Raw genomic sequence first — 13,119 nt, 5'->3', positions numbered from 1 at the left:
TCACAAGCTGATTAGGGCACTCACTGTACAAAAACATGTTAGTGTATAAAGAGAACAGTTTGCCCTACTACAATGGTATCGATCTATTCTAGGCATATCCAGGAAAACAGGCTAGAAGAAAGATTTTTCCCCCACACCAGAACTTCCATGTTCATGCTATCCTCCTAGGTTCCCTTTTTTGACCGGAGTGGAGGAATGCATGTTATGTTAATGCCATTTCCCTTTTCTATGGCGTGTTTGTTCATTGTGCGTGGCCAAATTATGTCTGTTGTTCTCATGAATATGCTTAATGATGCATAAATGTCTTCCTTAATTATGAGCCAGCCACCTGCACCGTCTCTTCGTGTATCTGAAAGTTTCTTTATTGACCCTTCATCACCAGATGGTTTCACATTCAGAGAAGACAACACTGTTGCTTGGTAACTGCGTGAAGGAGGTATGTCAGGTGGCCACAGGAGCAGCTCCTCAGACCTTCAACTTCCTCTGTGTTGCCTGTGGCTTCTCAAATGCGTGCAGCATCTGGGCTGTAGGCTGTATAAATTGGTCTAGAAGTCTTCTACCTGTGCCCTCTTCTGAAGGGTGCCACAGATGTGGAGGTGTGTGTCTGGCCAAATGGTGAGAATATGGACCCGCGTATCAGATCAGGTAATAATGATGTCTTCTTCGTCAACGTAAGATGGACATGTGATAGTTAGGGTCAACAATGACAATGTAAAACAGCCATGTGATCAAATCAGAAAAAGAGTAAAAAGCCTGTGATAGATAATCTATCAAAAGGGACAATTTATGCAACATGGGTCATTTGCCTTTAATACTCCTCAAAGATTATTTTGATCTAGGTGTCTACCAAAGGTGTATCTACCACAGGTAGTATCTACCAGAGAGGCTCTTCCTTTGCCATCTTACCGTAGTCATTCTTCTTAATTTGTTCAGAGAGGTATTTATCAGCTTTTCGTTTCTTGTTGATTTACATACTCACGGTGGTTCCTGGGGTGAGGTTGGGATAAATTGTCATTGCCATATGTGTGAAGTGAAAAGTATATGTCTACACTCCTTTATTTTTCATTTCTCAGTTAGATGTATGCTTTCTTCATGCAAAAGAAAGAAAACCTTAAGAACACATGCTTGTCTGTCTTTCGAACTCTCTAGAATTAGCTTGTCATGAAATGTAAAACTAATGTGTAGTTGTAAAAACCGCTGCCAGCTTTTTCCTCACTACTGGCTGATGGCTAAGTAGATTTAGAAATGAAAGGGGTTATTATAAAGTGATTACTGAATAGCTAGGTATGTCATTTTAAACAAGCAACTAAAATCTCTGTTGCAGATTCAGAATGTAATCTTGTTTGTATCATTCATAGGTAAAATCTGATTTTGATTGTGAAGGAGTAATCATATAATGTAGGTAATTTGACAAAAATATATCGAATGATGTTTTTCTTTCATTCCTTATTTAAATATATTAGAATTTAAATGAGTCACTACCTAGAGTATACCTATAAAACGACAACAACATAAAGAAATACAAGGTTCAATTTTCTTTGGTTCAGATTTAAATTTTACTATGCAGATAGAAGTTTGTATCAGCTCTCTCATGTATAGAAACTGATACTTAAAAAAATACTAATAACTTTAAAAGTGTGTTATTGATGATTAGGCAGATATTTTGCAACTGTGAATTTCAGTCTCAAGACTTATGCCTCAAGGGATATATATAGCCATGAACTGGAGAATAAGAGCTGAAAATGTTAAGGAAACATTCTCACGCAGAATTACAGCACTCATCTGTGTTTCTGTATCCAGCTCTTGTGATAATATATCACTAAAAGCTTAAATCCAATGCCTCATCTGGTTTTAAGCAACAGCTATATTGATTTTTTGTAAATGGTGAGCTGATGTCTTGGGTGCTTATCAGAATGTGCTTTCAATGAATCTTCCGAAATTAGCTAAACGTCTTGGTTCTGTGCCAGGAATTTGTATATTTTTAGCTTGTTTCAGCTAGAAATATCACAAAAAGAATTCTTCTGGTGATAAGCTGATATTAGTACTTCTGATCCTTCCTGAAAAATGGAGACCTCTACTGTATCTCACATTTTAATTTGAGGAGAAATGGGTGAGAATTCAACTTGGCTCATTTTAAGAATTCTGCCTGCTCATTTTACTGCTGTCAGCTATGAGTATGCATTTTAGCATTTTCTGAGCTCCCGCATTTTGGAACTAACGAGTTCTGGCCACAAAGCACAGAAAAATTGGTTGAGTAGTACTGTGTTTTAGTGGGTTAGAAATGAGACTGAGAATTAGGATTCCACTGCTTTTGTTGGCACTTCGTAACCTCCAGCAGACAATTCATTTACTTCGAGCTTCAGTTTATTTGTATCTAAAGTAAGAGAAATACTATTGCAATGTCATACAAATGTGTAAGGTTTAACTACACAATAGTTCTGAAGGATATGATAAAAAATACATATGTTAGTGGAAGCAGGTTCTCGCATCTTGCTCCATCCACACTGAAGAACTCCTGTGCTGGTGTTCAGTTCCTGCATTCATATTGACAACAGCATAGTTTGGGAGATGCTAGCTTTTCTGTTTTGCCCAGTAGACTGCTGGCATGTCTGGCAGGAGAAAGAAGGCTGAGCATGGGCACATGCCATGTGGGACCATCAGTTCCCAGGTGCTAGGAATTGGTTTACACGAGACTGAAAGCTCTCTGAGATGAGTTTGTCCTGAGATGTGTTTTTTATTAGTTAAGTCTTGTCCTGTTGGCACTTCCTCACCATTGTGACACTGGATGCTGATCACGATCATAAAAGTGCTGGGGAAAATGTATGCAGGAAGCTTATTCCTGCCCCTCAGAGATATTAAGTCTGGAATAACTTGGAAGGGTGCAGAATGGATCCCCACAGGCCACTGCTCAAGGTGAACAACTTGCTGATAACTATATGGAACATTTGCTGCTGGGTTTGTCTTCCTTCACTGGCATTTAGACTGTGGAAGAAATTCACCATAGGATGATATTAAAAAGAAGACATTGGTTCCAGAAATTGCTCAGAGAAAAACAGGGATAGTTCAGTATTCAACCATTACTCTTATACATGCGTGTAACTGTTTATTCCCTCCTTTGGATTGCAGGTGACTCTCAGTTCGGTTTTGCTGTCTCATAGCTCTTTCTCTCATTAGCTCTGAAGCTCTGCAGGGCTTGCATCCCGACAGTTTTTAAAATGTCAGGGAGTACGTTAAGAAGACCGATGGTAGAGCTGCTTTTCCGTGGGAGTCATGTATTTTTGCAGAAGGAGGGGCATGCTCTTTTGGAAATGCTATTAGCAAGTAACAGTGAAAGATTGGTAGGAATCTTAAATACTGTAACTTGAAATCTTTCCAGGAGATGCTGGATATCTTGTGCAGTCATTTCCTTTTACCTGAATAATCTTAGTAACCACTGCTATTAATTTCCATGACTTCTCCGTGAAAGGAAGTACAGCTTGTCAGATGAAACTAACATTTCAAGATTTTTACAAATTTGCATTTATTCTTTGCTTCTTTTAATATCTGTTGCTTGCTGGCACAAATGTCATGTCCTTAGATAAGTAAAATGACCAACCACCAGTGTGCCCTTCTTGGAGGGTTGTTTCTGGATCCTCAGTAGCTGTATGCGCACTGGTAGCACAGTCTTTGTTTACACTTTAAAATAACTGGACTCAGCAGGGCAATAACATCAGCAACATCATATTAGGATTTTGATTTTACTAATGTTTTTGTTAAATATATATACATATATATATATTAAAATCTGTGAAATTACACCACTCGAAATCTTGCCCACTGATTCTTTCCTCTCTGCACTCTGCAGTTTTTGGTATATTGGAAGCTGAAAAACCCTGATCTGTTACCAGATTTGATCAATCATGGTATCTTGAGCAAGATGAGGCTTTTTGAATTTCAGTCTTATTGAAGAACTTGTAGAAAAAATAATTATGCTAATAGAAATCAGTCCATCTCATTGAATGTGATCTTTCACAAAACTGTCCAACCAGGTTTGCAAACAACCTCACACAGTTTGCAGCCTTATACATATTGGATATAATCAAATAATCCAAACAATTAAAACATTTTACCTACTTCCTTGTTTGCTGTTGACTATAGATATACAAATCTCGAGAATAGTTTTCTAAAAAATAGGCAAATGTTGTTACTTTGATAGCATCGAGGTCGTAACACAGTTCTTCTGTAGATGAAAAGATATTTCATTACCTTGCGGTCTATGCCCCTGAGACATAACATGATAATGAGACTGCTAAGGAGTGGCATCATATCTACTTAGCTGGAACACTGTAGCATAAGTAGAGAAGTCTAACTTTATAACCTCTGCAGGTGGAGTTATACCAAGTAAGGAGAAACATGGATTAAATACGGTGTGCATAAATACATATAAAGCAAGAGCTGTGATCTCCATTGTTAAAAAATCTTCAAGTGTTTAATGTTTTAGTTTCTCTGCAGGGGGAAGTGAACTTTCTGTCTCCTCCTCAGCTTTTCTCTTGTTTTTCTCTGGAAGGTACTTCTGATTCAGTAAAGTGCTCTGACAGCTTGATCACTTTTACCAGTGCTGGTGAACTCTTAAAGCGTGTGTTTGAATTAAAGCATAAGTATTCCTGTTTGGAACAAAGCAATTGTCTCAAATTGTCTGCTGAATCAGACGTAGTCCTGAGTCAGCAGGCAGAATCAAGTCTAAAGCATGCTTATGGTCTCCATCACTGCAGTATGCAAGCTCTTTGCTTCACATTAAAGAAATTATATGCGACATTGATACTAGTCTACTATGAACTCCCATTTATCTCAGAAGGAATTGATGTGAAAAGATGTTAAGAAAATCTGTGACAAAGCCGGGAGATCCTGGATGTCATATCTGTATATTCAATTACCATTATTTAAATTTGGTTTGAAAGTGCTGCGGTAGATGACATCTTAAATCTCAGATGATTCTGTTTTCATTGTAAATGTTTGTATTTTCTGATTTTGTTCATCCTTTACTTCTGTGGAAGGATAATAGAGACCAGTCTGGAATTTAAATCGTGAGAGTTATTACAGAGCGAAACCACATGAATAATTTGCCTGGACAAGAAATAAAGTCTTCATTCCTGTTGTTCAGGTGGTCCTCTGAACGTGGTTCAGATGGAGCCGTCTGAACATGATGGTTCATCTTCTGAATGGTACCCAACACAGGTCAGATCTCTGCTGCTGCTGGAGTGTCATGGAGCAGCAGAAATTCCCCGCACCACTCCTGCTTCAACTCCTTTCACTGGGTCTGCAGTGAAAGTCTGTGGTGAAAAGACAAAACTCCCACTCTGAGTTTTTATTCTAAACCCAAGTTTTGATGATCAATGGCAGGATGCTAAAAATACACCTAAATGTCTCTCTGTGATTCTGAAATTGAGCTTCTGAAAAAGCATTGTACTTGTAGTAAGAGGTAAAGTGTGAAGTTCCAGAGAAATGAGCTGTGAATTGAAGCTGCAATGGAAATTGATCCTATCTGTCAGTCTCTGCTCCATATTCTGAGGAAAACAGAGCGGAGCAGAGAAGGAGCCAAGATCACCGATTAAATGGGATGCTAAAGTGCCAGGGGCTAGAACTGGGCTTGCTGGTCCCTCAGGTCAGAGCTGCAACTGTCAGACTTCACTGCCTGCTACCTGCTGAAGCTGGCAGAAGGAGAGCAGTACGAAAAAGGCTGCAGGCACCGTCAGGGGATTTAGTAAGAAGTACCTGGCGAGGCTTCAGGCATGACAGGCAGTGCTCTCCTCTGGGAGGACAGCCTCATCTTTTATGAACTGGTAGGCCTTATTTCCCCATTTTGCCTCATGATTTGCAGCAGTGAGGCAGAAGAAAATAGCTGGGATACTGAGGAAAAACAGAGCATCTGTTCATCTAGAGAAACGCAGAGTGAGGGGAGAGGTCTGGCTGTATAACCCCTCTGCAGGTGGGCTCCCTCTTCCCATCCTTTGTTACAGAAACTGGTATTTTTCATGGCTGTCTTTAGCCACGTTTTTATTCCAAAAAATCCATTGTTAATTTAGCCTCTTTTTCTGGTTGAAAGTGAACATTTTTCCCTTCATTTTGTTCCTCCTTACGGTACGGCTTAGCTGATTGTAACCAAAAAGCGTTGTGTTCTTGGAGAATACAGATCTGTTCTGACTGAGAACTCAGCTACATAGAGCGTGGTCAGGGCTGGTATCCTCAGGTCTGTAATGAAGACATGTCTGATAAATCAAATACGTGCAGCATTAGAAAGAAAAATAACATCAATGAAGTAGTGGTAATTCAAGTTTATTTGATTAAAGAAATAATGAAGCATATTCTATTGCACTAACTAGGTCCATTCTGAGACTTTAAAAGCAGGATCAAAGAAACCCAGTGTGTGAACACTTGGGAGTGCAGCCCAGCATCTTCAGAGGCTGCTTCATGGACAGACCTCTTTGGAATATTCAACCTCACTTTCTCAGTGGGAACCTGATGTAATCCAGCAGTTATCCCACCTGGTGCATATGAGATCATGCTTTATTTTTCCTTAAATGTTTTTCTGTGCTCTGTCCCAGTTCCTTTTATCCTACCTCTCCCTTTCTCCTTTCCATTTAAGTGCTGGCACTGGCTGGTTCACACCATGCTTGTCCCACAGAGGGATGCCCTCTCAGTTGCATCACCTCTGAATGAATGGTGAGAAGAACAGACACAAACTGTGAAGCTATCTCATACTCCAGATTACAGAATCAAGTCAGGAACCAAAGCATGCAGGGTATTTGACTTGTCTGATAAACTTTATCCTGTGAATATCAATGAAAGCCGTATAATTTCCAGCTTTTCCAGTCCTATCTCTTATTCCCTTGTCTCTTTTATTGAAGGAAGAAAGTATATGTCATTCTCATAGCAATGACTTCAAGATCTAACTAGAGGGCTAACTTGTACTTTTTACTAAGATAGCGGGACATAAGAATATCTTTCTCCTGGGCAGAAATCTTGGATAGGTTTTGATCCTTTTTTTTTTTTTTTTTTGTATAGCCACTTGATTTCAGCTTTAAAATTATATGAATTAGTTTTCTCTCTCTAATAAAAAAGATTTCTCAGCTCTCCTGGGAATTTTCTGATGTGCCTACTATGAAACTAAACAGGCTGGCTGATCCATATTCTTGCAGCTATGATCTTTGTTCAACTGCTTAATGTTGTATGTCAGGGTCACCTTAATTTTGTTGATTTTCTAGTCCTATTTAGCCCATCCAGCTAGCAAGACAGTTCCACAATACCAATCAGATGCCCTTTGCTATTCATAGTCTCACCTGAATAAAGAAAAGCTGATATGAATCCAAAAAAAGAACATTCCTTTTTCATGAGATTTATGTCTCAATTACACAGAACTTAATGCTTAAGAAATATATGAAACTCTCAGGGTTTGCCAGTCTTCAAGGTTTGCCTTTCCTTAATCTTAACTGTTGTAGCAATAGAAAATATCCCGAACATCAGGTTTCTTTGCTGGGGTATCTGAGTTCGGAAGCAGGTAAATGGCTCTGTACCAATTCATCCTTTTTGAGGAAATTTTTACCAGTCTTGTCATCAGAAAGGAGACTAGGATTAGATCTATTACTGAATTTGTTTTGCTCTGCCATTTTGTCACCAATTGGGAAATATTCTACACTGGTGATCAACACATTTGGGTAGTGGCAATTAATTAAAAAACAAAAAACGGAGGATTTGAAAGCGAAAAAAAATACCCTGCTTTGTAGATGTACAGAGAACAAGCAATTTCTTAACACCTTTTCTTCAAGGAGCTAAGATGAATAACATCTTTGAACAAATATTTTAAGCATGCAGGGATTTTATTAAAAGGAAAAAGATGAAATCCTGTATAAATTGTTTAGAACATTCCAAGTGAAGACATGTTGATTAATAAACATAAAAGAGGGAAGATGCATATTAATTTGTTTACGTATAAGAGGCTTCTAGCTCATTAAAAGTCTCTTCTAAGCATTTAACTAGTGAAGCAGTGGATAAAACCAGACGTTGTCTTTAATCTTGTTGAGGGCTCCAATATTAAAAAAAAAAAAAAAGCAAAAAAAAAAAAAGCATTATCACTAAATATGTATAATAGCTCTACTAATAACAGTGTTTTGAAAATGTGAGGTGTGTGCCAACTCAGTGGTTGTGCTGTAATATGGTGGAAATTTGGGGTCAATTTTGTAACTCAGTTGCCGAGACCAGTAGGAATGGGGAAACTTTAACTTCCTCAACAATCTTTGGATAATTAAATTATTGAAAAACTTCTTGTTTATAGATAGCCGTAAGTTCCTGGGTATGATTTTGTTAGATGTGATTTATGTCTGGCTGTCAGCTAGGATATCTCTAGGAAAGTTCAGGTGCAGTAAGATATCAGCTGACATGTCTTCTGCCGGTTTCTTTTGATTCTCTGTTAAACCACTACAATGAACTGGGGTATTTACACTGCTTTAGATGTTGTTAAAACTAAAATAAAGAAGCTAGTAACAACTAATATTTATGGGAGAAGAACCCTATGGACTATTTTAAAGGAGTTGGAATATTAACTTAATGTCCTGGCTAAATTGAGATTGAGTAATTGCATTCAGTCTAGCTTAAAAACAAGTGAGTAAGAAATAGCTGAAGAACCAGCTAACACTTTTCTTTGTATAAGCAGTCCTGGGAGAAAATCAGCATATATTTGCAAGTTTTCCCTAAAATTACCTTTTATTTTTAGATACTTCTTTTGCTCTCAGCAAAATGAAGGGTTTTGCTCTAAAAGTTTTAACACATTAATTTGTAAACAAAATAGCTCTTTTTTTTTTTTTTTGCAAGCATCAGATAGGTAAAAAAAAAAGCAAGCATCATTTAAACTAGTTTGAGTTTAAAAAGGATAAAAAGTTTCTGTTTTTTTGTTTGGTCTTAATTTTTCATCACAGACACTTTCTCTCCTTTCCTCAGTGTTTTTTTTTCCTGATGTTTTATTAGACTTTTATTGTCATTTGCACTGTGAGAGATAAAGTGGTGAATTTCTGTTTCTACTTACACGTCATATTTATAGAACCGTATAACTTCTTATTGCTCTTACTCTTATAATATGCATCAATAATCATACCAGAGTTATGTTGGTAATTTTTCAGATCCGATGCGTGGGCCACGGAAACTAGAAGTTGTGGAGATCAAATCTAGGCAAATCACCATTTGCTGGGAACCGTTTGGATATAACGTCACACGTTGCCATCGATACAACCTCACAGTCCATTACCGTTACCAGGCTGGAGGACAAGAGCAAGTGAGAGAAGAAGTAAGCTGGGATACAGAAAGTTCACATCCACAGCACACAATTACTAATCTATCACCGTACACAAATGTCAGCATCAAATTAGTACTAATGAATCCCGAAGGACGAAAAGAAAGCCAAGAACTTGTAGTACAAACTGATGAAGATGGTGAGTTTCTGTATTTAAATATACATATACATTGTACATGTATCCTAAGTGATATTCAACATGTTTTTCTGTGTGTTCTATTTTCACCATCTTTAAATTTTTTTCACCAACTTCAGCAATTTTAAGGCAGTAAAGGGACTGTTAAATATTAAGTAATATGATTATCTTTTACATAAACTATAATATATATAATTTAATCATTTCTTCAGCGAACTCATAACCTCTGCATGAACTATGTTCTGCCTCTTAAAAGTTCCAGTTTCAGTTTGAAAAAATTTCAGGTGATGGTCACAGTATCCTCATGTAAGATTTTCTCTTGAGTGATATGCTCGACATTAAATACTCGTTCCTGAGTTGCAGTTTCAATTTCTCTAGCTTTGGCTATTCACCCACTGAATGCTGTTAGTTACTTATCCAGACAATGTCTTTTGTATGCATACATTCAAGATACTCTATCCCCTTTTGTAATTTTAAGCTAAAATGAGGTTTTCAGATCTCTTCATTTTTTTCTTTTGAGCAACAACATAAATTGTCAGTCTTTTTTTTTTTTTGAAGTATGCACATCAGAATTGGCTACTGTATCTCAGTAATGCTGTATGAAAGATGGTAGTATCCTTCTGAATCCTATGTGATATTATTGTGTCTATCCACACAGGCAATTTACTGCAGCATTGTTAGCTACTACACCAAAATGGGAGTTCCTTGTTGAATTGGTCATGTGTCAGGAGTCAGTACCACCTTTTCAGAACACTTGGCACTAATGTATAGCCCCTTGGTGCCCTTTAGAAGTGTGCCTTAGGCTTTTTGACTGTGCTTTTAGGCACCTTCATTTGTCTACTGTTTGAAAAAACCTTATCAAATGTCTGGGACTGCTTTATATAACAGATCCTTTTATGGATCCTTTCTCCTCCCATTTTTATCATCTGCAGTCTGAACAGGAGTGGCTTTGTATTTTCTTTCAGATCAACGATAGACTTACTGAAAACATTCTGGAAAGATTTCTAGAAAAAAACTTCAACAGTGATGAGTTCCCCTTGTAATAAATACTTGAAGACTGTCATTTAAACCTATTAAATCATTTAATATATGCTGTAATGGTTTTGGGTATTACTAATTTCTAATCAAAATATATGAGGAAATAAATTAAACAATTTATGAATGTATAGTTGCTAATGCAACGGATTTGACCAAGCATAGCTAACATAAAAATTGTTTAATTGTAATTAATTTTGCTGTCATCCTCTAGTTTTGATTCAGTTCATTTGTAGAATGACGAAGTTAAAGACCTTACTGATATCTGGACCATTTACGTATTTTCTTTAAAATTTTACATAGTATTTGCTTATTCCTGGCCCTCTGGAACTTTACAGTATTCCAAGTTCCATGTATGTATATGGAACATATTCGTATATATGAATGCCAGGGACAGTATTTTAATATTCTTTCCATAATATGAATCAATTTTGAAATACCAAGCCTGAAAACTTATGATTCCATTACTGATATTTTTGCAAGTATTAAAAAAAGAAACAGAGTTTTTGTATACTGTACACTTTCAGTAAGGCACATAAATCCATAAATCTGGGTGCAGCACAACAACGGGATGTGACCCATAAGATCATTATAATTTTTCAAATCACATGATCATGTAGGTTGCAAGGGCCATATCCAGTTGAGTTTCGAGTATCTCCAGGGATGAATATCCCACATCCAGGCAACCTCTTCCACTATTTGATCTCCCTCATGGTATTACTGTTTAGAGTTTATGGCATTCGGATAATTTTAGAAAGTTATCACGGTGTTTTGCTATCCTTCGAACTTATTCGCACTGTATTAAATTCCTTTCCTTTTGCACTTAAATCATTAACCCTATGCTTCCAAATGAGTTTGCTGGTTCTCTCCTACATGGAAGCAAGGCTTATTGCCTAGACCTAAGGTTGCTCTAAAGGCATGGTTCTACTGACCCAGTTAGGACTGGTAAGCAGATTCAGAAGTTATCACTGTGTCCTTGGAGCTTTCCCTTGGCAGAGGATTTCCTACAAGGGACTTTGCGGAGTGATACAAAGATGTGCTTTTAAAGTCTCAAACTATTTAAATCCTGTAGTGGTAGGGAACAGAAGCGTTTCAACTCCCAGACAAGCAGCATAGAGGAGTAGGAGGAGAATTGTGGTCTACCAGACCTAGTAACAGGAAGGAGTCACCATGTGTCTTGCTTATAGGTCTTCCTATTCTTTACCTATATGGGTAAATCTCATAAAGGGGTCTGAGAAATTATTTCAGATGTTGCAGAAACTAGTTTCTGACTGTTTTTTTCACATGCACTTCATGTAAGTGCTAACCCATTAATGCCTTATGCTTCGTAACAGTCCTGTGTGCATTTTTCAAGATTTTCTTTTTACGTTACATTTAATGGGCTATTATAAAAATAAAATCGCAGATACATGTCCACATGCTAGTTGCACATCTCCTTGTCTGAAAACTGTGCTGACATTGGCACTAGGATAAAGTGATTGTTGTAAAACAAAAGGAAAAAAGTAGCTATCTGAGAGCAGTTGGCACGTCTTTATCAGAAACTTCTTACGTCCCTGACTGTTCAGAGTTTATTCTCATAAATTAAGAATCTTTATGAAGGATGAATAATGTCAGGTTTTCAATTTGGCTGCATCACCATTACTGTACGTTCACCCTATTGTGGGGCATCAGGCCTACAGTCAGTGAGCATCACCATTGCAAAGTGCGACTCATCTTTCCAATCTAGCCATTCTAGTTCAGTAAGATAAAAACCTTGTAACTTCAATGTTTGTCCATTTTCAGACATGACAGTTTAATATCTTTCAGTATAGAACAGTAATACTATTGGTAAGTAGGTATTACAAGTAGATTTTATTTACAAGAATTTATCCTTGAGACATCACTTAATTCCTTATAAAAAGTTGATTGTCCTTTTCTTTCATCAGTATTGTTTTACTGGAAAAATGCAAGCCTTACTAGTTCCTTTTTATACTGAAGGTGACACAAGTTTCCTTAATGGCACTATCTTGTAAAAGAAATCATTCTCACTGCTAAGCTACCCTGGTCTTTGTTTCAGTCTTGGGGAAGTTATAGTGGGTAGTAGAAGTAGTAATGAATAGTGGGTAACAGAAGTAGAGATGGAAAAGAGGAGGTTATATTTACAAATATATATATGTGTGTGTGTGTGTGTGTATATGTATATATGTATATATATATATATATATATGATCTGTTTAACAAATTCCATGGAATATGAACTACACCCCAACAATGGATTGAGACATGATGGATGGACTGTTTTTTTGCCTTGACAGCACAAGTACCACACAGTGTCTCCCTCAGAAACTTTTCTCAAAACAGCATTTTTTCTTTTTTTTTATACATTAGTCCCAAGTGCTGTACCACTTGAATCCATTCAAGGGAGTACCTTTGAAGAGAAGATTTTTCTTCAGTGGAGAGAGCCAGCGCAAACATATGGTGTGATTACTTTGTATGAGGTATCAAGCATTTTGTCATATTTTCACTTTCATGTATTGTATTGGCTTTTAGAAGTGCATAATTAATAAGAAATTGAAAAAATATTTTTTTCCTAATTTCTGTAAATATTCTTTTTGAATGTAGTAGCACTTAAAAAGTAATAAAATCAAAT

The 13,119-nt window shown here is 37.0% G+C and overlaps 1 protein-coding gene across 21 annotated transcripts in view; it reads left to right on the top strand.

Moving 5' to 3' along the window:
• PTPRM (protein tyrosine phosphatase receptor type M) overlaps window positions 1-13,119 on the top strand; it is a 477,900-nt gene that overhangs the window by 245,414 nt on the left and 219,367 nt on the right. For all 21 annotated transcript variants that reach the window (XM_080579375.1, XM_080579374.1, XM_080579372.1 and 18 more), the window contains 2 exons: window positions 9,150-9,458; window positions 12,858-12,967. In XM_080579375.1, the coding sequence (XP_080435501.1) occupies window positions 9,150-9,458; window positions 12,858-12,967 (419 nt within the window). The remainder of the gene's footprint in view (window positions 1-9,149; window positions 9,459-12,857; window positions 12,968-13,119) is intronic.

The sequence above is a fragment of the Anser brachyrhynchus genome, assembly GCF_964034855.1.
Source record: "Anser brachyrhynchus genome assembly, chromosome: 2".
Classification (NCBI taxonomy): Eukaryota; Metazoa; Chordata; class Aves; order Anseriformes; family Anatidae; genus Anser; species Anser brachyrhynchus.
Note: the sequence above shows the minus strand (reverse complement) of the source record. Positions and strands in the feature narration are given on the sequence as shown.